Source organism: Humulus lupulus, chromosome 9, assembly GCF_963169125.1.
Source record: "Humulus lupulus chromosome 9, drHumLupu1.1, whole genome shotgun sequence".
Taxonomy (NCBI): Eukaryota; Viridiplantae; Streptophyta; class Magnoliopsida; order Rosales; family Cannabaceae; genus Humulus; species Humulus lupulus.
The window spans coordinates 183,780,449-183,804,902 of NC_084801.1; the positions used below are offsets into that span (position 1 = coordinate 183,780,449).

Here is a 24,454-nt window from a genome sequence, read left to right on the forward strand (position 1 = left end):
GTATACTAAATGCATTTTGCTTAAGGGTTCTCACTCAATTTATTTATGGGTTTATATTTTTTTGAACCCTATATTTTGTCTCATTACTTATTTAGACCATATATTTTAATAAATTATTTTTTGGACTATATTTGTTTGTAAAATGGTTTAAATAGAACCCTAAACTCAATTTTAATAAAGAAAAAATTGAATATAACAACACAGTTTTTAAGCAGAATAATTTTACTTTTGAATTGTTAGTTTGATAAATTATTTGTGATTTTAGTTGAGAAAATATTAACCAAAATCAAATTTATGATTCTATTTTAACTATTTTACAAAACATAAGGTCTAAAAAATAATTTATCAAAACACAGAATCTAAACAAGTAATGAGACAAAACACAAGGTTAAAAAATGTATAAACCTTTTATTATTTATAAACTTAAATAAGTAATCGGTAAAATTGTCATATTTTTTTAAATTATTTTGTATTCTAAATTATTTTTGATAATTTTTTTTTTTAAATTGCTTATGTCTAAATTTTTTTGATAAGCTGTCCACTAATTAGTATTCCGGAGTCCATTTTACAAAAAAACTATCAAACTCGGAATACAAAATCACCTCAAAATATTTGCCATTTTGACCAGAAACCCTGAATTGAATGAAAAATACATAACTTTTTCCACGAAAACAACTTATTAGAAGCTTACGTTACTACTAGACTATGGATAAGCTTTCAAAATTAGCCGAAGTTTCCCAATTTGTTTAATCAAATACAATATTATTAAGATAATCACAGCTATTAAACATTAACAAATCTATATACAAAGCATCGCCGCGGGTGTACGCCACCACCAGATTCCTTACCGTGGACATGCGATCGTCTCTCTCTCTCCCTCTCTCTTCTATTCTTCTTTCTCTCTCTACCACCCAACAAATCCCAGAAAGCTGTAACCCATAAATTAGTTAAATTAAAAACATAAAATTTAGATAAAATGTTCCAAAAAGAAGAAAAAAAAATGGGTTTGATTTGGTGAAGAGATGAGATTATTACCTGAGAGATCGAATGGAAAGATGTTGGGTTATAGCGTGGAAGAAGAAATTGGCTCCGTGAAGGAACACCACAATTCCAGTGCACCCTAGAACGAATAGCTCCACCATGGTCTTGTTTTGATTTGATTCGAAGGTACAAAAATAGAGAGAAGAGAGAGCTGAGTTTCTCTGGTTTTTATTTGAAGGCTTATAAAGAGTGAAGAGAAGAGACTATTCTTTTTCTTTGTTGCTTCTATTTCTTTATGTTTTTTTTATAATTATTTTTATTATTAATTTAAATGAATATGATTCCAATGTCCACTCATAACTCTTTTTAATTGGACTTATTTATTCCACTTTATTGTTCAATTGTATTTTTTTAGGGAAGAAAAAAAAATGAAAATTATATTTATATATTTATCTGACTTACCTAAACAAAACATATTACACGCAATTTTTTATTTTAATATATTATATAATTGGTTTCAAATCAATATTTTTTTTTATTTAACAAACTAGTATAAAAGCATACTTCATTATTATAATTTTGAATATGACTAAAGTATCTATATTTTAATATTAATTTTTATACAACTTAAATTCAGAACTAATAATAGAAAATATTATCTTCTTCTTCAGTTTTTAATTGATTGAAATTATAATGTGTTGCTTTTATGTTTCCATATTATTATTTTTAGAAAATTAAATATTTTATAGCGTATAAACATTTGGTTGACTTTCTAAACATATTAATATACTTATTTTTTATTAATTAAATAAAAATAGAAAATTATTATTATTATTTCAAATAATTACATATAAAAAACAAAAGGTATATTTGCAGTAAAAATACTCAATTTATTATATTTGTAGCACTTAAGTATCTAAGTTATTTTTTTAGTGGCGAAAATACATTTCGTTCATATTTTGGTGCAGTTTAGTACAACTGTTAATTCTCACTGTTAAGTTCGGTTGTGACACATAGACAAAAGTATCCAACTAAAAAGATATTTGCGACGAAAGTATGTCAGTTATAAGAAAATTTCATATCATGGTGGCAGACTTAACGACGAAATAAACAGATGCACTAAACTGCACCAAAACATGCAATGAATGTATTTTCGCCACCAAAAAAATAACTTAGGTACTTAAGTGTTCAAACACAACAATTTATATACTTTCGTCGCAAATATCCCAAAACAAAATTATAAAATTTTAGGTCTTTGGTCACCTTATTTTTACATATTGTTTTATTAGTTAGTCTTTATTTGGATTATTTATTGGTGAGATTTGTATCTACTATGAGCATTCAGAAATATTTAGATTTTGAATTTTGTTATAGTTTAACCAAATTCATAAAATTTTAGGAGGATTCTCCGGTGCACCCCCTAAAACGGGGCATATTGGTATAACCTTTAGTGTTTTTAGCTCGGGAAATATTTTCGGCGAATTTTTTTTATGACTTTGTACATTGTAATTATTTAGAGCAATTCGAAATTTTCAGAAAATTTCGAATAATTTACAGTCTTGACTACCGAAAATAAGGTTCAAACATATTACCATCCACATGCATAAAAAAAAACAGTCACGCGTGCACCAAACTATTTGAACTTTGTTTTCTACATTGTAAATTATTCAAAAAAATTCGAAAATTTGCAGGATGCTCTAAATAACTACAGTATACATGACCATAAAAAAAATCTGCAATGAAAATACTTTCTGACCCCAAAACTAGAGGGAGTACACCGTTGTGTTCTTTTTTAGGGTGAACCGATCTACCCAAAATTTTATTTACCTTAAAAAAACAAAAGAAATTAAAAGAGAATATTTTTCAAAAAAAAAATAATAAATAAATAAGTGGAGATGATATGGCCATCCACATCCTAATGTAAAAATCCAAACAAAAGATGAATGTGGCATGTTGACTTATTAAGTGTATTCCCTTTGGCGGTGACCAGGAAGAAGCATCTGGATCTTATCACTTGAAAGCTTCTTTTATAAAACTATTTTATTTTAATTTTATTTTTAAAATTCCTTTAGACAACTCATAAAAGAAATAAATAATTTAATAACAAATATTCTTATGATAAAAAACGGTGAGATGTTCTTAAACAAATAAATGTTATATTGTTGGAACAATTTAAAAATCATATTAATGAATCCCTTCAAATCACTAATTGATCAATGATTAATCAAAATTGTTCATTGAGTCAAGTAATTGTACTAAGGGTCATTTTGTCAAGAAAGGAATTTAAACACGACACTAGAAGAATTTGAGAATAAATAATTGGTCTATTAATTAGGGTTTATACATTTTTTGATTGTGTGATTTGTTTTTGACTTTATGTTTTGACAAATTATTTTTTGGATATTGTATTTTATAAAATAATTCAAATAGACTCAAAAACTCAATTTTGATGATAAAAAAATTAAATACGACAACACAATTGTTAAGCAGGTTGTGGTTATATTCTAAATTGTTTATTTAAACAGTTTTACAAAATAAGAAATCTAAAAAATATTTGTCAAAATGCAAAATTCTAATAAATAATTAGTCAAAACACTAAGGTGATATTTGTCTGGGATTCATAGAATGGAATAAAATAGAAATGAATCAACTTTCATTCTATTTTTTTTGTTTTGTTGCATTTTAGAATATTAGAATGTCATTCCAATAAAACAGTTTTTCCACTATTTTAGTAGAACAACTATTCTATTTAAAAATGAGAAGATATACTATTCTAATATAAAATTAATTTTTTAATCATATTAATTTTTATTTTATTCCATTCTTATTTTGTTTTTCATTATTATTCTTATTCTTCAATTTTTATTTCTAGAAACTAAACGCCGCGCACAAAAATAAATATATAAAATTTATAATTATTGGTTATGAGATAGAGATATTGATGATATTTATCAATGTTCTTGTCACGCTCATCATGCCCAAGTCTCTAAATAATAAGAGACCCAAAAGTGAGTAAGGTCAAAATCATTGATGATTAGCTTATTTATTATTTGGTTTTGCACGCTGAGCTGAATGTCGACAAGGCTAATTTAATTAATGAAAGCAAGGTAAACCTAATTAATGTCGACAAGGCTAATTTAATTAATGAAAGCAAGTTAAACCTAATTAATGTCGACAAGGCTAATTTAATTAATGAAAGCAAGGTAAACCTAATTGCTCTTAATATCCTATTCTAATTCTAATTCAAATATAAAATATATACAATAATAAGAAGGTTATTAGATAGGTCAAAGAACAAAAGTTGAAATGTAAATCATGGCCAATGAAAACTTACTTCTATTATTATTAATTAAAGGGATACTTTTTTTTTCTTTTTAATAATGCTCATATATTATCCTATATTTTAAAATCATACATATTTGGTACTCTGGATTTAAATTTGATAAATAAAAATTTATCAATATGACTAAACTGTCATCAATTATATGTCATTAAGTAATTAAATTTGGATTTGGATTTGAAACTCATATAATTGAGAGCAGTTTGATTATATTGGTAAAATTTTATTAATTAAATTTAAGTTTAGGGCACCAAATATATACTATTCTAAAATATTGGGTACCAAATATGTACGATTTCAAAATACATGGTACCAAATGAGTATTATTGTAAACACAAGGTACCAAAATGATACTTTATATAAACACAGGGTACCAAATGGTTAATGGACATGTTTTGAATATAAAATGAATAGTTGTAATTAATGTATTAAATGTAACTAATGCTTAATTATTACTTTCTAGCAATCTCATGATGGCTGCATATTGTGACAAACGCCTTATTTTTACTTATAAATGGGTGATCCTAAGAACAAAAAGACTAATCACATTCTAGATTGAGTGGGCATAGGCACATTGTTTTGCTAGACTATTGTAATTCTCTATGTTATTTTACTTTGAGAAATGCTAAGGGGTACTACTGGTACCCAACACCACAAGGAGGTGACATACCGCTATTAGTGCAATCCAATATCAGTCCCACACATATGAATTTAATAAGTATTATGAGATATCGCTAACCAATCATAATGTGTCACCTCATATATTGTTGGGCACCTTAAGGTGCCAAATAGTAACACTCTTTTACCTTATATTCTGAGTATTCGCATATTGTGATTCAGTACTCGAAACTATATTAAAATGCTTGCATAATATGTGTTGTTACAAAAATCCTCCAACAACAAATTAGTATAATTATTTGTGACTCAATCTAATGTCAATTAGATTAACACACATTATGAACAACTATTTATTAGATTTTTTTGATTATGCATAGTTTTACACTTGGCGTTAATTGATTTGTCATACAGTAAAAAGCCCCATATCTTGATATATCTCAATCAACCCATTGGGCCAAGAGACCTCTATTTCACATGGACTTGTTTGACACATTGTGATAGACTTTGAGGCTTATTTTTTATTAAATAATTCATACCAAGAGGTACATTTGATTAAAAAAAGAGTAATACATATGTATTTCTAATTTTTCACACTCAAATTACATACTATAATATATGATAGGTAAGTAATCTCAATTATATATATTTTACACATAATATTTAATTATATAATTAAAATTACTTACTCATCATAGTTATCATAGTGTGTAATTTGAATATATAAATCGGGAGTACATCTATTAATACTCTTAAAAAGATTAGAATTTTTTTAGAGATCTCCATTAATATAACTAGCTCATCTATAGCTCTCTAATTTGAAGAATGAATACATAAATTGATGGGAGTGCTATTTCTTATATTTCATTCCCTATAATAGTTTAAAAGGTCATTCAAGGTTTTTCACACAAATATCTTTTATTTATATTTCAATAGATATAGCATAAATACTAATTATATCCGAACATAGATGGACAACACCACTAGCTAGCAAAAAGGGAAGCAGAGGACAAAATCTATTTACTTTTTTAAGTTTAGCTATTATTGAAACAGAATTAAAAGAGGTTGTTATTTGACAACTTAAATGCCCAATACCACAAGGTGACACTTCATGATTAATTAGTGATATTTCATAATATTTATTGGAGGATTGTTATTTGACAACTTAAGATGTCCAACACCACATAAGGTGACACTTTATGATTAGTTAGCAATACCTCATAATACTTATTAAATTCAAATAAATAAGACTCGATATTGAATTTCCCAAATAACACCTCTTCAACACCAATCAATTCTCGTATAAAAAGGTTAATAATTGTGGTTCATTTCTTACGATATGATGGACCACAGTCGTGGTCTATATTATTATCCAACTTTTCAAACAGATGGGGTGGCAAGGGCACCACCTACTCTGACCAGGCCACCAACCAAATCACCGACTGAGACATACATAACTATTTCCCTAATAATGATTTGAGCAGAAAGCTGAAAAACAGTCCTCTAATTCGATAATTGCCCTACAATACTTCTAATTTCAATTAGACCCAAAAATAAAGAAGAAAAAAAGAGCTCAAATTTCACACTTGCCAACTAGTAGTACAATTACAAAAGTAACATATTAAGTTTTTTTCTTTTTCCACTATTTGGGTAGTAACTTAACAACATCACAGCATTAAGTCTTTCCTAAAATTTAAAAGACCATGGTTTCTTCAGGTAAAAAGAGGATGGGATTATCTCAATGGGGCCTGATTTAGTGCCTGAATGCTCTGCAATTACTCATACCCAGCCATGCCTTGGGTTATCTTACAAGGTACATACAACCATTTGAATCCCCACCCTGAACCATCCCTTATAATAAGGACTTTGAATAACTTTCTTCCCATTATTGAAGAGCATTTGCTGCTTACATTAGTCTCCTAACAGTGTTGTGAGGAACAGATCTTGCATAAAACCAGCTCTCCCAGTAGCTTGTTTCATCCTTTTTTCGCGTTCCTCGTGACTCAAGGATGGATCAAAACTGCAAGAGAAAGAGTTAAGCATCAGATTCGAAGTACAGATAGCCATTTTAGAATTTAATGAGACCATTCTGATTTCTCATCATTAAAGAGCACAGAAATGGTATCTGCAAAGGCATGGAAGTGTAGCACGCCAAGTTCTTCCAAGTCCTTTCTTACCCGAAAGATCGAGGAGTCACGAGAGACTGATTTCAACCCCAACCCATGCACCTAATAGGCACTCATAATCAAGTTCTATTTATTTCATCAAGAAGTTTGAGCAGAAGCTCGGGCAGTACCCCGTGGCAGAACCAGACTAAGAATACAGGAGACCAAATAAAGGGCTTCTAAATATTGAATTCAAAAGATAATGTGTAGATAATTTATTGGTTCTGCCACTGCAGGTACTCCCCCACTCTGGGATTTTTATTTTGGCTTTGAACATTCGAACCAAATTTTTTCCAGTGGCTACTACAAATCACACGACTCTGGTTCATGATGACATCCAACATAGTTTTATTGGCTCAAACAACACACAGACAGACTAGCTTGTAAATAAGGGAAATTTTTTTATATAAAAAGTTCTGTCAAAGTTTTCTACCCAACGTGTTATGAAACTTTTAAGGTGCATCCTAAGTAAAAAAATTAATTATTTATTTTAATTGGAAACCAACGGACTGAGTAGTCAGTTGAAGGCATAAAATCTCACTTATACAAATAAGAAATCTAGAAAAGCACCTTGATTTCCATGTATGAGCTGGTGCCACTTTCTTCACAGGAGTGTCATCAGAATTCGCAACAACAGACTTAGAAATTTCTTCTGCTTCAGATGTAGGGAAATTCAATATAAGAGATGACAAGAGTGGATCAGTGGCTGCATTAGAAACACTAGAATTGTTTGATCGATATCCACCACCACCACCACCACCTAAAAGCACCTGCAAATGAGCTTCACGAAGATCCCGACCAAGAAGAGACAGAGCTTGACTGTTAGGAATGGCAACTCTGCGTAGCCTTCGACGACGTTGGATGTGATTTTCAGTTAAGGAGAAACTTAAAAGAAAATATAATTATATACGTAATATTCAGTCAGGTATGCAACTTAAAGCATGATTTTCAATATTTTTACCCAGAAAAACAGAGGGATTGGATCAATAATTCAAACTTAAAAGGATATCTTGAACAAGTGTGCATGTTGCAAGGTGATATGACTTAGCATGTCCCTTGAAACTCTAACAGAGCATACTGGACAAACCTGCACAAAGATATGAAAGCGTAATATGAAGATCTGAGACCCTTTTGTCATGAAGGATAGTTACAATTAGATATCAGTTCACGTAAGGAAACAAAATACGAGATGTGCTATGTTTCATCATTGCAATATAACGTGAAAGTTCAATCCTCTGAAAAATAGAAATGCTAGAGCAATGCATGAAGAGGATTAAAACAAGTTCAGATGAACATCAAAGAAACATTCCTCAACAAATCCATCCCCAGGTGAACCACTGTAAGGATTCATGCAGAAACTAAAAATCTTAATCACAACATCCCAACCCAAAACTCAAACAGTCAAACCTGAAGCGTTCATTGTTAGCCTATTAAAATAATCATACGAGAATCTGTTTACCGACTCAAGTACCATGAACATCTTCTTGGGTTGCTACTTATTCAGATAGAATGGCCTAGGGAAGAAAGACTATTACTAAAATCTTAAGAATAATGTACGCTTTATTATGCACTCTCTTCAGCATAAATATTATTAGGAGTCAGGAGATGATCCTAATCTATCACAAGAAGTGATAAAGTAGATGACCTATTGTCTCTCTCATAATTTTTTCTTTTTTTAAAAAAAAAAAAATCAATCGTTAGCTCAATTTTCATTTCAAATTGTACTGCAAACCCCACCCCAACCAACAAACCAAACATATGTACATACACACATATATCTTTTGCAAAAGGAGCTTAGCAAATAGTAAACTTGCACCCAAAAAAAATCCACCAAATTATCTAGCAACCATGAAGCGACCCCCTTATGCCGTCTTATTTTGTAATTTCACTTTCTCATATCACCATTTTTACAAATTTCTCACCTAAAAGCAAGTTTCTTTCAAAACTCAGAACTAATTTCAGCAAACAGGTTTGAATTGAATTAGAAAACATAATTAATCATTATTTTGTCTCAGAAACTGAAAACTCTCTTTTTTTTTTTTTTTAAAAAAAATCAACAATTAACAATAATTATCATATATGTATATGTAAACGTATCATTTGCGCAGCTCAAAGAATCATCAAATAGAAGGGAAAAAAAAAACTTACGGTGGCTTTGGATTCGCAAGCGTGGTCATCCTCAAGATGCGAACAGAGGGAAGCGATGTCAAAGTCTTCGTAGCAATAGGGGCAAGGGAACTCGGGTCGGATATCGTCTTCAACCTCCAAATCATCTATGCCCAACCGATCTAATCCATCCACAAACGAATAAATCTCATTCAAAACTCCACAACACGAAATAGATCATGAAACTCATACAAGTATATATATATGTATATATACATAAAAACGAACCTAGGTGAGAGGTCTGATTATGGTGGTGCAACGTATATTGGCGTTTAGCGGCGGCGAGACGAGAGGTCCAGAAATCAGAGTCCATTTCTCAGATCAAACGCTAACCCTTTCAATCTTTCACTCTCTCTCTCTTTTCTTCCGATCCCTCTTCTCCTTGTTCTTCCTCAAGTTTTTTTTTTTTTTTTTGATAGTAAGTAATTTTACAGAAATAATAGATTAATTAAATAAAAAAAAGAACTTCAAATATGAGAAAAAATAGAGAGAAATGGGAAAAAGAATAAGAAGACGAAGAAAGTTGTAAATTTGTATTTTTTAATTTTTTTTACATAAACATTTGTTTATATATATAAAAAAAAAAGGAAATTTCTGTTGGTCTTCTTAACTTGACTTTTTCCTAAAATGTGAGAGAAGAGGAGTTTGAAAAATGAGGCTTCGATCAAGTGGGTTCGTAATAATGTGTGGTCAATACAACTGCTGACGTGGACTAAACGCCAGAGAACATGTCGCTTTTGTTTTTAAATTTTATTTTTAATTAAATAAAGAATAATACACAATTGTTGGTGGACGGAGTTTCTCAAGAAGGAAATATTCATAGGAATTTTCTTTGGTGCCCTATCGGTGGAGCTCTTTTGTGTTATCAATCTATAAATTGTTTTCGGCGTAATTTTTTTTATGATCGTGTATATTGTAGTTATTTAGAGCATTCTGCAAATTTTCAGAAAATTCCAAATAATTTATAGTACCGAAAACTAGTTTAAAAATAAGTTGTTGCACGAGTGACTAATTTTTTTATGCGCGTGGAAAATAGTATGTTTAAACCTAGTTTTCGATATTGTAAATTATTCTGAATTTTCTGAAAATTTGCAAGATGCTCTAAATAACTACAATATACACAATCATAAAAAAAATCCCGCCAAAAATTGTTCACAGACCATAAATACAAAAGTGCCCCCACCAATGGGGCTGTTTTTGAAGACCCATAGAATAGTCCATATTCATATAATATTTTAGTAATTTTATTTTCTTTATTTAATTTAATAAAAATGGAGGGCCAATGAGAAATTGGGTTTCTGTTTTCCTGAAATAATAATTTTTTTAATTTTTAATTTTTGGCTCGAGTTTGAGCCAACTCCACACGGATACAACACAGCTGAATAAGCCATCACACCACACACACGTGTAACCATTTCACTTGATCTTTAAATATCATAGAAAAACAAAAAGAAATGAGTACGCGTAGTGTCAATTACATTTTTTTAAATATTTTTTAAAATATTAGTTAAAGTATTACTTTATTTAAAAAGCTTATTTAGAAAAAAATATTAAACTCAAAAATATGATTACTAATACTCAATAGTTATTTGAAAAAGGTCACTTAAGCCAAAGTTTTGGAATAAATTGCTTTGGATTGAAAATTTTAAAATTCAAAAAGTTTATGCAAACTAAACATACTTTCAAATGCAAAAATAATTAATCCAATTTAATCTACATTTATTTTTATACATAATTAAAAAAAATTGGGAATTCGGTAGTAGGGTAGTCTTTTTTATCCTATTGGTAGGACACATTTGTTTAAAAACGTTGATAAGTTATGGTATTTTATTTTTATATGATAATGTCAGTTGTAGTTACAGCAATTTTCATGTACGTTTTTGAGAAATTTTAAATAATTTAGGGTAAAAAATAAAGTTTATGATATTCCAAACTACCATGCACGCAAAACATATTTCAACATTAATTTCATCACACTAAATTATCTAGAATTTACTAAATGTAACTACAACAAACACCGTCATGTAAAAAAATTAAGTCATGACTTATGTACGTGTGTGAAACTAGAACATGTTATACCGTACAGTAGTGTAGACATGTCCAATAATTATAAATATATATAATAATATGATCTTTATTTATTATTTTTTCTTAAAAAGAACCTACAAGTTAATTAGATATTATTTAGTTTCTGGGTTTATTTCAAATATCTCTTTTATATAATAAGTGTGTAAATAATTAAAATTCTTTGTTTTAACGGTTTTTTATTTTTTTAATGTTAACTTTAATGGAATATTCTTATATTTAATAGTAGTTTGTAAACACTTAAACTTAAATAAAATAAAATAAATAATTAAAAAAGATATTTTTGAGATATTTTACAATAATAATTATTTAAAAATAATAAATAATTAAATAAATTAAATTATGATATTTTTTAGATATTTTACAATAATAATTGTTTAAAAATAACAAAATCGTATGTTTTATAAGTTAAATAAAATTTAATTAAACTTAAACTCACTTATCAGAATAATAATATAATCTACTGTCAATTAGCAACAAATTGTTTTTCTAAAAAAACTAGCAAGAAATTTAAATTTAAAATACACGTATAATATTTAATATTACATTAAACATATAATATATAATATCTTGTTGTCACTCCCAAATTCAAAAACTAGAACAAACATAAATAAATGATTTAATTAAAATAGGATATTTATTTAAAATTTATATGACATTAATATAAATTTAATAAAAATAATTAATAAATTATATAAATAAAACTAAGCAGATGTGCATACTGCACGTTGCTTGTATCTAGTATATATATATACTAGATACAAGGAACGTGCATTATGCACGTTTGCTTAGTATTATGTGTAGAATTTATTAATTATTTTTATTAAATTTATATTATTGTCATATAAATTTCAAATAAATATCCTATTTTAATTAAATAATTTATTTATTTTTATTTAAGTTTATGTTTGTTCTAGTTTTTTAATTTGAGAGTGACAACAAGAGATTATATATTATAGGTTTAATATAACATTAAATATTATACGTGGATTTTAAATTTAAGTTCTTGCTAGTTTTTTTTTTTTTTTAAAAATTGTTGCTAATTGACAATACATTATATTATATGTTTAATATGATATTATTTTAATAAATGAGTTTAAGTTTAAATAAATTTTATTTAAGTTATAAAATGTATGATTTTATTATTTTTAAATAATTATCATTGTAAAATATCTAAAAAATATTATATTTTATTTTTTTTAATTATTTATTATTTTAAAATAATTATTATTGTAAAATATCTTAAAAATATCATATTTTAATTTATTTAATTAATTACTATTTTTAGATAATTATCATTGTAAAATATCTAAAAAAAATATCATATTTTAATTTTTTTAATTATTTATTTTATTTTATTTAAGTTTATGTGTTTACAAACTACTGTTAAATATACGAATATTATATTAAATATAAGAATATTACGTTAAAGTTAACATTAAAAAAATAAAAAATCGTTAAAACCAAAAATTTCCGTTATTTACACACTTATTATATAGAAGAGATATAATCTCTATTTTATTAAAAATAATTAAAAACTTACACATTTATTTGATATTAATATAATATACGTTATTTTAAGGAGAATTTTTTCTTCTACTTTCGATTTTAATATTTGTTCTTTATTTTAGTATTTTTATTTAAAAAAAAAAGAAGTGGATTTCCCTAACAATTTCGTTCATCGTTGTGGTTGGGTTAGGTGTAAACCAATAAGAAAATGTTTATAATATGTTATGTCATTGATTTATACACTTGCGAAAGGACATGAATATTCATAATTTATTATTAAGAAAATAGTGCCTCCTGAAAAACAGTATTTAGTATTGTACAAAAAATACAAAAAATAATCCATGGAAAGCCAGAGGTTTACTATCCCAAAGCTAAAAAAAAATTAAATTAACAAAACGCAACTCTTCTAAATTTTGGCATCAAATGCTATATAACTGGCCTCAAGCAACTCTTACAGTCTGATTCAATCCATGAAAAAGTACCATCAATGCACGGCATCCCAATAGAATAATCATCCATCTACAATGCAAGAACAGAAAAACTAAATAAATGTTTTTTTACAAAATATTATTCTGGTATTTTTCTCCATTTAAAAAACAAAACAGAATATATAAAAAAAAAAAAAAAACATTATACATTGTTCCTTGCTACTTGATAAAAATAATACAAAACAGAATTGGAACATGGCAAATCTCCAAAGTGTGAGCAAAAGAGCAATCATCATCACAGCCCTAAACAAAACAACAATCAGAGTCAAAATAAAGAAATCAGAAAAGGGTAGGATTTGAATGAATCAAATTCATCTTCATAGTAGTCTCTTCAACAGTATAGAAGCCTCAGTAGTCAGCAAACTCCAGTATTATGAGTATGACCATTACCTACGAAACTTGATACCAAAAGTAGCCAAGAGTATTAGCAATGATGTAGAGAACATCACTTCCATCAAAATGTAGAAAATACATAACAATTTATTTCTCACTATTGTGTAAGTATTATTAATAGTATTTTGCATACCATCTAAACAACACATTGTTTTTGGCCTTTCGCCAATTGCTCCTACCGTCCTACATGTTGTGTTAGTGATCTATCTCGAGGCGTATATTTTGTTTACTTTTCTAGCCCTATCACCGATCAAAAACTTGGCGTTTCTTTGCTAACATTTCTTAGTTGAAACCATATTCTTCGAAAGGCATCGTTCAAATAGCACACACAAAGAATGCATATAACGAAATTACAAAAATGAAACTCGAGGAAAACACTCATCATAGCAATCAACCTTATCAGATCCAACACTTGTGTAAATCTATTCAGAAATCCCACATACAATTTTATTTTATTTTATACTTCTAGAATATTGGAGTGTTTTTTCACCACCTTGTTCTAGGGCGCAAGTACAATTAACTTTGCTCGACCATTCTGATATTCATCATACATCATCATTGCAATCTGAGCGAATAGAACAAAACAGTATTATGTGATTATGCTATCATAAATACTTATAAAAAATGTAAAGAGCTACAAAGAAGGCCAAAACTTGTAAGCAGTGGTCAAAAAGAAAACCATGGTACACTTTTATATGAAAAATTAAGAAACCAAATAGGCAAATATATGCAGGACTGTTCTAATCTTAAACAGTTGGTCATCTCATCTAGTTTGCTGAAGAGATATTTTGCTAAATTATAACAAATCATTTAAAATTTCTGTTATTAAAAAAGAAACCCTTTTAGTCACACTTTCTTGACAAAACATGTAAAAAAAAAGAAATCACATACATAATTAGAAAGGTTTTGATTGGGAATAAGGTTACCACTAATTCTTTTTGGTTACACATCTGACATCCAAGTTGTGCACAAACCTTACATTGCCAAGAATTTTTGGTAGATGTAAAGCATTCTCGAAAACTACTACAGGGTGGTTCAAGTCCAACCAAATTTAGCCCAATAACAATTTACCACTAACTTGACAAGGAAAAGTCTTCTTAACAGGACCCCTGTCCTCGTTCGTTTTCTTTAATCTGTTTCTATTAAAAATCTTACCTATCTTTATATCCAACTATCAAATATACAAGTAAGAGTAATAAATGAAACACACATTTTACATTCAAACTATACACACACTGATATGGTTTATGTTACATCTATTCAAAGTGGTATGAATTCAACTTGAAAAAGTTGCTTGTTTGAAAAAAAAAATTACCACATCAGTGAGTACAATTTGAGTGTAAAGCTTTTGAACTCTAGCAGCGCCCAATAAGTAAAGTCCATATTTTAATACACAAATCCCAGTTTGAAGGTTTTATATCAGTTGGTAACAACTGTGATAACCTATATCATAAGTGAAAAACTAAATTACCTAGTCAGCTACTCAAAGGATACATGATCCTTCATATAAAAACATTCTAAATGACAACAAAATTTAGTGTCAACAATACAGATAAATTTGCAGGGCCAAACCCAAGTTTCTCAAAACAATCATACAAAGCAAAAGCCATCTCTTAGCTAAATTTGCAGCCACCATTACCAATTACAATACTTTTAACATCAGTGTTATATAACATACACTTAATCAAACCTAAATTAGTGTTAACCAATTCAAATGCCGCCATTGACCAATTACCCATTACGAATATGCAAAAGTCCAATCTTATAATTTAAGGGAAAGAAAAGAAAAGAGTAAAAGGAAATACCTTCAAGGGTCCAACCGCAGGTCCGGCGAGAAACGGAGATCATCGAAGTAAGCAATGCAGAGGCCGTGGCGGTGTGATAAGGAAGCATTGAATCCAAGCAGCGACTCGTCTCGACAGTCGACCTTTCCAGCAAACCAATTTGTAAGCACAGAGAACTATATACATACACAAAGAGATACATATCTATGAATGTATTACCTGAAAGTGCGACCAGAGGGGCAACTTTGCTTTTGCTTGGGGATCGAAAACGGTGAAGACGATGGTTTGGATTTGGCTCCAGCTGCGAGCCTCGAACCCATGGAGGTTCGACCGGCGGCGGTGGCGGATCGGAGGACGGACCTGGCGGCGGCGAAGGAGGACATTTTGAATGGTTTCGGGGGTTTTAGGATGGGTGTGAGAGTCTTCGAGGGGTTTTTGGCTTACGGAGTTCGGACTACTGTGTACTCGCTCACACAAGGGCGATTGTGTGTTAGTGGAAAGAGGTTTGTTTGGAATTTTTATTTTAATTTATTTATTTTTTGAAAAGGGTGTGTTTGGAAATCGATATATCGTATATCCATTTTAATTAAAACAAAATTTATCAAATTAAATAGAATAAATAAGATTTGTATGTCCTTGGAATTGTTAGCGTTAATAAAAATAACTCAAATTTAGTGTCAAATTTGGTGTCTTAATATAGTGTCTGAACAATTAATCATGCATTAATACTTGTAATCTCAATTATATAATTATCTTTAATTTTTTTAGGCAAATATAAAAAATAATTAATACATAACTGTAAATTCTTCTAACAAACTGTAACTTTTTTTTAAAAGAACAAACTATAACTTTAATTATATTATTATTACTATTTAACAAAATCATATTAAAATTTTTACATAACAAAAATGAGACATTTTCAATTTCTTTTATGCTCTCCATAACTTTATATATATATTTATACAGTTTTTTTTTTTTAAGAAATATACAGTTTTATTATTAATTTCATTTACAGCAATCAAAATTAAAAATAAATTAAAAAAGTTTCTCCTTGTAAACAAATTCAAAGGAACTTCTCCACATAAATTATCTTTTATTGGTTAAAAGGTAAGATTTTAAATTTTTTTTTTTACTGCAAATATTATTATTTTTCTGTTACTATTTTAAATAAAAGTATTATATATTTATTTATTTGCTTATATACGTGTAAAATTTGTTAAGTGTCATTTTAAATTTGTTACGGGCTCTATGAAAACTTTTAAAACTTAAGTTTATAGTATATATTTTTTGGGGAATTCTTTTATAGAAGCTTCACTTTAAGTTCTATTCGTAGGGCTCTCAGTGTTCTCAACTTGTGAATAGTTTTCGGTGCGATTTTTTTTTATGACCGTGTATATTGTAGCTATTTAGAGCATCCTGCAAATTTTCAGAAAATTCCGAATAGTTTATAGTACCAAAAACTAGGTTCAAACATGTTGTTGCACGCGTGACTAATTTTTTTTTATGCGAGTGGAAAACAACATGTTTGAACCTAATTTTCGGTATTGTAAACTATTCGGAATTTTCTGAAAATTTGCAGGATGCTCTAAGTATCTACAATATACACGGTCATAAAAAAAATCGGGTTGAAAACTATTTGCGGGTCGAGAAATAGTGAGAGTCCTACTAATAGAGCTTAAAGTGAAACCCCTATAGAAGAATTGTCCTGTATATTTGGTGTAATATATCATACTAATTTAATTTAGGAAGATTTACACTCACACACCTTATAACATAAATAATTACTAATTTGAAACTGATATTTTAATATACCCATATTATAATATTAATTAACCGAAACAACAAACAATCAAATTTTATTTACCTATTTATTATACCAACTTTTTTTTTATCATAATATATCACATTTAATATATTTCCTTATACAACATTATATTTTTATAATTATATACTTACTAGTATCAAACGACATTACTAATTTAAACAAGCATATCATTATAATTATTCAACTATCGAGTATCAAACGATATTGATGTATAAACATATTCTAATTAAAGATGACACCAAATAAGTTTGATGGTTTAGCCACTAATAGCCACTATTCTTATAACAAATGTTATCATTAAAACCAATTTCAAGAAATATAAAAAATGGGCAAGGTCTGTAATTTTCGTATTAGATTAGATGAAAAATAAAAAATAAAAGTAATAGAAACATTAAAAAGCTATCAAATGGTACCCAAATTGATTGTTTTGCTCAATATTGGACTACTTGGTGGCAGCTTATGATCTTCAGTCTTTATATTAATCTTCAAGTTGGTTACTATAGTACAACAATAGAGTTGTGTTGCTAATAGTCAAACTATATATATTAGCAACAATAAAAACTACCTCTTAGTATCCAACATTTAAATACATTGCAGTATAAATCCAACAATAAATTTATATTTATATACTTAGTGATATATATTACATAAAAAAAAACTACCTATTAGTATCCAACATTTAAACATTATAAGCTACCCTTTATATACTTAGTGATATATATTACAAGAGTTGTTGTTAGGTATCCAACAGAGTCTCAAAGACTACTTTTTGGTATCAAAAGATAATAATAGTAGAAACATATTCTTAATAAAAATGAGACCAAATAAGTTATATGTTATATCCATTATAAAAAATAGGATATGCTTAGAATAAACAATAAACAGCTAGCAAACAGTATCCAAAATGCTTGTTTTTCACCTCTTTGGATTATGCAGTCGATGACTACTTGTTTTATAATTTTCCACTAACCTTGTAGTATAACCATGGTGTTTCTTTATTAATAATTAAACCAAATAAAGTATTAGTTATATGAATTATTAATAAGTTGGTTAATTATGCTATTTTAAGAAAGTTGGTATGTTGTGAGTATTTAAGGAAATAACAAAGTTGGTATGTTAGTGAGTATTTTAAGAAAATTGGTATGTTAGTGAGTATTTTAAGGAATTATCCATAATATGTTAGTCGGTTATATATAAAAATAATTAATACGTTTTGGGTATATATTTTTATCTCTAACAAAGTTATAATTATTTAATTTAATGTGCATAGATATGTAAAGTCCCATTTAATTTACTAAGCCATTATAAGTCCTTATTGGAAATTGGTATAATCTTTCCATAAAATTCCATACTAATTTATTTTTTATTTTTTTATTTTTTTATTTTTCAGTCGTTTTTTCTTTCCTCATGTAATAACTATTTTACTTATATTCACATAAATAGTCTTCCTTCACCTTCATTTGATTGCACGTGGGTCAAAATGTTGTATGATAAAAAAGAAAAAAAAAGTGAATTTTGGACATGAACATCCTTAAAGTTAATATACTATTGTATGGTGTATATTTACTATCAATCAAGAATAACCTTCAATATTGTTTATACTAAATTTGTAAAATTAAATTGAAGGGTGAAAAATTATACACACCTGTCTCTCCCCATCTCTATCTATCCCTCTTCCTCACTCTCTTCTTCCTCACCCCTAATGGCACGTCGTTCGCTGCCTCCTCCGTTGATTTGACATATCCCACCCACCATTGATCTTAGTTTCTTCTTCCCCCACCTCTTCTTTTTCGTGTTCTTTTTACTTTCATGCATCATTGATAATTATATAAAATAAAGTTATTTTACCATATTTTTTATACTAATTGTTATTTAGTCTTTTGGTTTGTAAGTAATTTATTAGGTTTTTAAGAAATTTTGAATTTATTAGTCTTATTGTAATTTTTTAGATTTTTATATGTTTTTATAGATATTTTGTAGTTTAATGATTTGAAAATAGTGTTGTTAAATTAAAAGTTAAAAATATGATTTTATTGAGTTTAAATGTCAAAATAAATTTAGTTTTAATTAGTATTTTCATGGAACTTATTTCGTATATTTTATTATTGAAAATATTTAGTTTTAATTTAATTTATGTTTATTTTATGGAGAATATGTTGTATTTTTTTACCCTTGAAAAGTTGAAAAATGAAGAAAATAAAGTGACATTTAAAAGGAAAAGAAAGGACATTTCTGAAAAAGCCTCAAAGCTCAAGGACCTGAAGCCCACGAGCCCAAGCCTGTGCCCCAGTTGCCTAGCCAGCCCAACCCACCTTCAGCTGCCTCCACTCGGCCCAGGAGCTTGTAGCTGTAATATCCAACATTTTCATAATACATTTTTTTTATTATAAATCAGAGTTTTAATACATAAAATGTACAAGTTTACAAATTTAAGAAATAGTAATTGAAAAATAGTGTTTAAAATATCATTTTATGTTTTTAATGAGATTAAAGAGAGAGAAACTTGAGTAGTCAAGTATTGGACCCAAATGTTATATAATTTTAATTGGAGATTTTTATAAAATTAAGAAAATTTTGCTAAAGGGCTTATTTGAAAAAAAAATTAGTATTTTGGGTCCAAGTGTAATTTAAAAAAAATAAAAAATAAAAGGCTTTAGCCTTTTAACCGAGCCTCTCTCTCTCTCTCTCCTCTCCTCAGAAAAAATTTCTTCTCTCTCTCGTGTGCGTGCGTCTGCCCGACCACCGAACATCCACCGGCGGTCACCACTTTTAGCCACGCGCCGGACCGTTAGATTCAGAGGCCTCCGAACTATCGACCACGCGGGAATCTAGAGCTCACTCGCCGATTAAACACCTCAACCACTCGATTTAAGTTCGGCCACCCCGCGACTTCAAAGTTGCGATTCGGCCACCTCGGGTATCCGTTTGCCGATCCATCACCACCATCGTGTTCCTCGTGCTGTGGGCTTCAAAACCCAATAACTTGTTCCTACATCTACCATAGTTGGGTGGTGGGCCCACCACGAGCCACCGCAATCCACCGTAGACCGACTGTCAAAACTTAGTGTTCGAGGTTCCGAAGTACGTTTCGAGTCTCAGAAAATCATCGTTTGACTTGTTGTGGAACCCGATCATTGTGGTATAAATTCTTTGACCTATATTGTTATTGATTAGAGTAATTGTTATTATGTGTATTTATAGTATATAATTATATATTCTTGATATATTGAATATTTTTCTGTAATTATACTGGCTGTCTGAGATTATATGTATTTCTGATACATGTTTTGATTTTGGGTTTGTCCATTTTATAGCCGTTGTGCTGTTCAATTTTCTAGAAAATATTAAATATTAAATAAATTATAAAAAAATACATATTTAATTGATTTTCCATTAATATGAAAATTATTATGATTAATTAATTTTAATTATTATTGTTATTGTGTTGTTAAGTAAATCAAGAATACAGTTTCAAGTATATATATATATTTATATGAAAAGTGTGATTTATAGTAAACCTATTATTTAACCATTATTATTGTATATTAATATTTTTGTTAATGTTTGAATATTAAAATAATATCAAATATTAGTTTCTTACAGTTATTGATATTTGTAAGACCAGTTAATTTTGGAGAAAGTATATTTATTATATCACTGAAATTGATGTTATGACTAATTAATAATAATATAAATATTTATAATTATAATTATATTATTATCACAATATCGATTATTACAATTTTATGTTAAAAATATAATTTCTTTTATAAAATGACTATTGGAATATATACATTCATATACGTATTGCTATTGAAGTATTTTGTTATTAATATTGAAATAAGTTTATTTATAGACGATAATTATTATTGTTGTTGTGATTATTATTATTATTGTTGTTGTTGTTGTTATTATCATAAGAGTGCATTATCTTATGAGCAAGGTTTAAAACGTGGTTTTATATGAAGAGTTATTTGCATTATGATGATAATAATTATTATTATCATTTATATAATTTCTGGTATTGTTAATATACACTATCAATAGTGTATATTTACGATTTTGATAGAATTTAATAAATGATGTACCTTGAATAGGATTTGTATGGATTTGATTGATTGACTCTTAGTGAACAGTTTTAAGATTAGCTAAGGACCTAAGGTAAGTAAATCTCACCTTTTGTGCTTAAGTGTAAGATGCATGACTACATTGATTGTGTATATCTGATGAGTTAAGTATGAGATGATGATGCATATGATAAGTATGTGAAGAATGGTTATATGAATATCATAATGGTGTTGTGTGATAAGTAAGTGATGAATTTCGTGATATGTGAAAGATGTCTTACTTGGTTAAGATTGATATGAATTATGTGTAAGTATGTGTTCTTATGTTGATGAATATGTTGATTACTTCTATGTTCATGATTTTGTTATATGTTATGATATATGAAGCGTTTAAGTTTTTAGGCTGGAAACCTTAGACCTGAGCCATAGCTCTACGTTAAGGTATAACAACGCCACCAACCCAAAGCTTCATGTATTATGACTAAAGATGTTTTGAGTTATATGAGATATGATACAATGCCTTGATGGAATACCATCAAACATGAATCATGAACATAAACATGGGCATTTCAACATCATCATGTACAATTATGTGATACATTATTATGTGGTATAAGACCATGCATATGAATATGAGGAAAATTGTGAAATGCCTTATGTGAAGTGAACATTTTAATGACACAAGGCTTAAGCAAAGTGATAATAAGGTGTTTAAAAAGGGTGCCACTGTTTTGATGAAGCAATTAAGTAAGTGCAATGAAGAAGATGGAGGTCTATAAGACTTATAATGGCTGCCCACTAATGTGGGCTAGGTCAGAGTTGACCATTCAGATATGCTTACCATGTTTCCGTCTTTCTCCTCCATATGTGTAATAAGTATGACAGCTATGACAACGATGAAATGAGTGTTATGATGAGCCTAGCTGCGATGATGGCTAGCCGGAGGAGAACCCATGGGATTCTATATGATATGTGTTATAAGCCCTGCAGGCATTTGCCGAATCAAACAGCGTGCACAAGTGAAATCGGGCCCATAAAAATGTGAAAGTAAAAGAAAGAGCATAAAAGTAAAGTTTGAAAGTGCATGAGCAATAAATGAAATGCATAAGTATATAAGTCAGCAAATTAGTATATGTACACTACAAACTCACGACATTCATGTGTATGTGTATGCATGAGATTTGTTTACTGAGCGTTAGCTCATTTTGTTATTTTCCAACATTTTTCCAGGTGTGGCTTTAGATGTTGAGCAACTTGTGGAGTACGGACTCAATAGTAATGCAATAATGGTTTATATTTTTTCATATGGATACATTAAATTTATAATATTCATACGTGTAATAATTTATATTAATAAGTTTATATAAAAGTTTTAAATTTTTCTGTATTTCTTAGTATCTTTTTATTAAATTCATTTGGTCAAGTGCCTAACATACTCGTAAACCCTAAAATTACGAGTATGTGGCGGACGTACCCTACCTTAGGGTCGTCACAATAGCAGCCAGCTTGACTTGCACCCGCCCAGGCCCACACCCCCAGTAGGCCCGCCTGCCCAGCCCCCATGGCTCGGCCACCTACCACAATCTAGCTGTCTCCTTTTTCTTGAGCCCACAATTGTCCCCTAGTCCCAATGTCCAAAAATGCCACATTTTTTTACTCAACTTTTCTACATATTTCACTACAAAATCATCATTACACCCTAGAATTTACCGCTACATGTCATATTTACTTTATTTAATTAATTTGAGTTGATTATTTTAATACTCTCATTTTGGCTATAAATATGTAATTTCAAGACCATTTTTTGGGGCTTAACTTTTTTGTTACTATCATCTTTTCTACACATTCTACATACATTTTCTCTCTTCCTTTTGGAAGATCATTTTGTGCCAAGTATGTATATCTTTTGTAATATATTTTGGATTCTAATTATGTATCTCTAATATTTTTCATAAGATTATTTAGATAGTAATGAAGCAACTTGTAACTAGATAATATTTATTGTTGTATGTTGATTTCTCTTGTAATGCAACAAAGTTTATATTACGTTGTGAATGGTTGAGAGAGAGAGAGAGAGAGACAAGACAAGAAAAGGGAAGCGAATGTGCTTTTTTTTAGGGTTTATATCAGTAGAAGTCCCCAACCTTTCTGAAAAGTATCACTTAGGTCCCCAAATTGTTGGAAAATAATTAACTGGGTCATAAATCACTTTACACTGCGTAATTGGTAAATCGCTTTCGGACACAAAAGACATATGTGATATATATTTAGTAAGTTTGGGGACCTAAGTGATACAAAATAAAGTTTAGGGTCCTAAATAATACTTTTCACAAAAATTGGGATCTCTGTTAATATAAATTATTTATTTATTAAGGAAAAAAGTAGGTTTTATTCTTTTTATTTTGTTTAAAATTTAATAATAGTTTTTTAAAAGCCAATTCATAAAATATGAGCGTATTTTGGTCTTATTTAAAATAATTTTTACTAAAATCATGTCTAGGGATTCATTTTTTTTCCAATTTACCAAATATGATGTCTTTCTAGAATTTTTTGAAATTCGAGATCCATTTTGGTATTTCAACAAAACAGAGGGGACCATTTTAGAATATTTTTTTTCTCTATAACTCATACATCGTATTTACATTATAAATAGGTTAATTAAAAAAATTAACATAAAATATGAAATTATTGTAATATTTTTTTAAAAAGAATGTAATTTTCCATTACAATAAAAAAAACACATGATTTTTTTATAATGAAAATGACCTTTTTAAATAATTATACAAGAAGATTAATATTTTAATTTGTAAATATTAAATGATGGAACAATTTAACTTTGTGAAATGATAATTGTGTAATTTTAACTCTTAAACGATGCATCATATAGTAATGAATTCAATTAATTTAGGTAATAAACAATTATCATATTCCTACTATTTTTTTTTTAAATTAGGGAGATTTAAATCAAAATATTAAGTAGTCATAGGCCAAAGCCTAATAACATCACTGTCTCTTTGCAAAAAGGAGGTCTAAGCT

General features: G+C 28.6%; 2 protein-coding genes and 1 long non-coding RNA gene across 11 annotated transcripts; all 3 read right to left on the reverse strand.

The window, feature by feature from the left end:
* Nucleotides 1-591: 591 nt before the first annotated feature.
* LOC133801543 (uncharacterized) lies at nucleotides 592-1,395 on the reverse strand. Its single transcript, XR_009876890.1, has 2 exons — nucleotides 1,036-1,395; nucleotides 592-929 (listed from the first exon to the last, which is right to left on the reverse strand). It is a non-coding gene; the product is annotated as an uncharacterized LOC133801543 (long non-coding RNA).
* Nucleotides 1,396-6,490: 5,095 nt separating this feature from the next.
* On the reverse strand, nucleotides 6,491-9,794 carry LOC133801544 (protein DEHYDRATION-INDUCED 19-like). The gene is made up of 5 exons (XM_062239779.1): nucleotides 9,496-9,794; nucleotides 9,250-9,389; nucleotides 8,109-8,188; nucleotides 7,672-7,962; nucleotides 6,491-6,956 (listed from the first exon to the last, which is right to left on the reverse strand). Exons 1-5 carry the CDS (start codon nucleotides 9,578-9,580, stop codon nucleotides 6,848-6,850), a joined length of 705 nt encoding a protein of 234 aa, XP_062095763.1. The 5' UTR covers nucleotides 9,581-9,794; the 3' UTR covers nucleotides 6,491-6,847.
* A 3,469-nt stretch (nucleotides 9,795-13,263) lies between these two features.
* LOC133801545 (protein NUCLEAR FUSION DEFECTIVE 6, mitochondrial-like) lies at nucleotides 13,264-16,011 on the reverse strand. Of its 9 annotated transcripts, none has more exons than XM_062239783.1 (5): nucleotides 15,746-16,010; nucleotides 15,548-15,669; nucleotides 14,236-14,307; nucleotides 13,498-13,592; nucleotides 13,264-13,380 (listed from the first exon to the last, which is right to left on the reverse strand). In XM_062239783.1, the coding sequence occupies exons 1-3, from the start codon at nucleotides 15,907-15,909 to the stop codon at nucleotides 14,288-14,290; spliced, it is 306 nt and encodes a 101-aa protein (XP_062095767.1). In that variant the 5' UTR covers nucleotides 15,910-16,010; the 3' UTR covers nucleotides 13,264-13,380; nucleotides 13,498-13,592; nucleotides 14,236-14,287. The 9 variants fall into 9 exon arrangements, with proteins under 9 accessions (XP_062095767.1, XP_062095765.1, XP_062095772.1 ...); XM_062239781.1 differs by having other exon boundaries at nucleotides 13,498-13,747; XM_062239788.1 differs by lacking the exon at nucleotides 14,236-14,307.
* Between the last annotated feature and the right edge of the window lie 8,443 nt (nucleotides 16,012-24,454).

Bases quoted from the DNA above. Each gene is read 5' to 3' on its own strand.
- LOC133801544 (XM_062239779.1), bottom strand. From the start codon at position 9,580: ATGGACTCTGATTTCTGGACCTCTCGTCTCGCCGCCGCTAAACGCCAA. The intron at 7,963-8,108 runs ATCCTTTTAAGT...TGAAAATCACAT, and splicing joins CATGCACACTTGTTCAAGAT to CCAACGTCGTCGAAGGCTAC. The intron at 6,957-7,671 runs GTGCTTTTCTAG...TTTCTCTTGCAG, and splicing joins GCTCATACATGGAAATCAAG to TTTTGATCCATCCTTGAGTC.
- LOC133801545 (XM_062239784.1), bottom strand. From the start codon at position 15,909: ATGTCCTCCTTCGCCGCCGCCAGGTCCGTCCTCCGATCCGCCACCGCC. The intron at 15,670-15,745 runs GTAATACATTCA...TTTGCTGGAAAG, and splicing joins CCCTCTGGTCGCACTTTCAG to GTCGACTGTCGAGACGAGTC. The intron at 14,308-15,547 runs GTATTTCCTTTT...CTATTCGCTCAG, and splicing joins CTGCGGTTGGACCCTTGAAG to ATTGCAATGATGATGTATGA.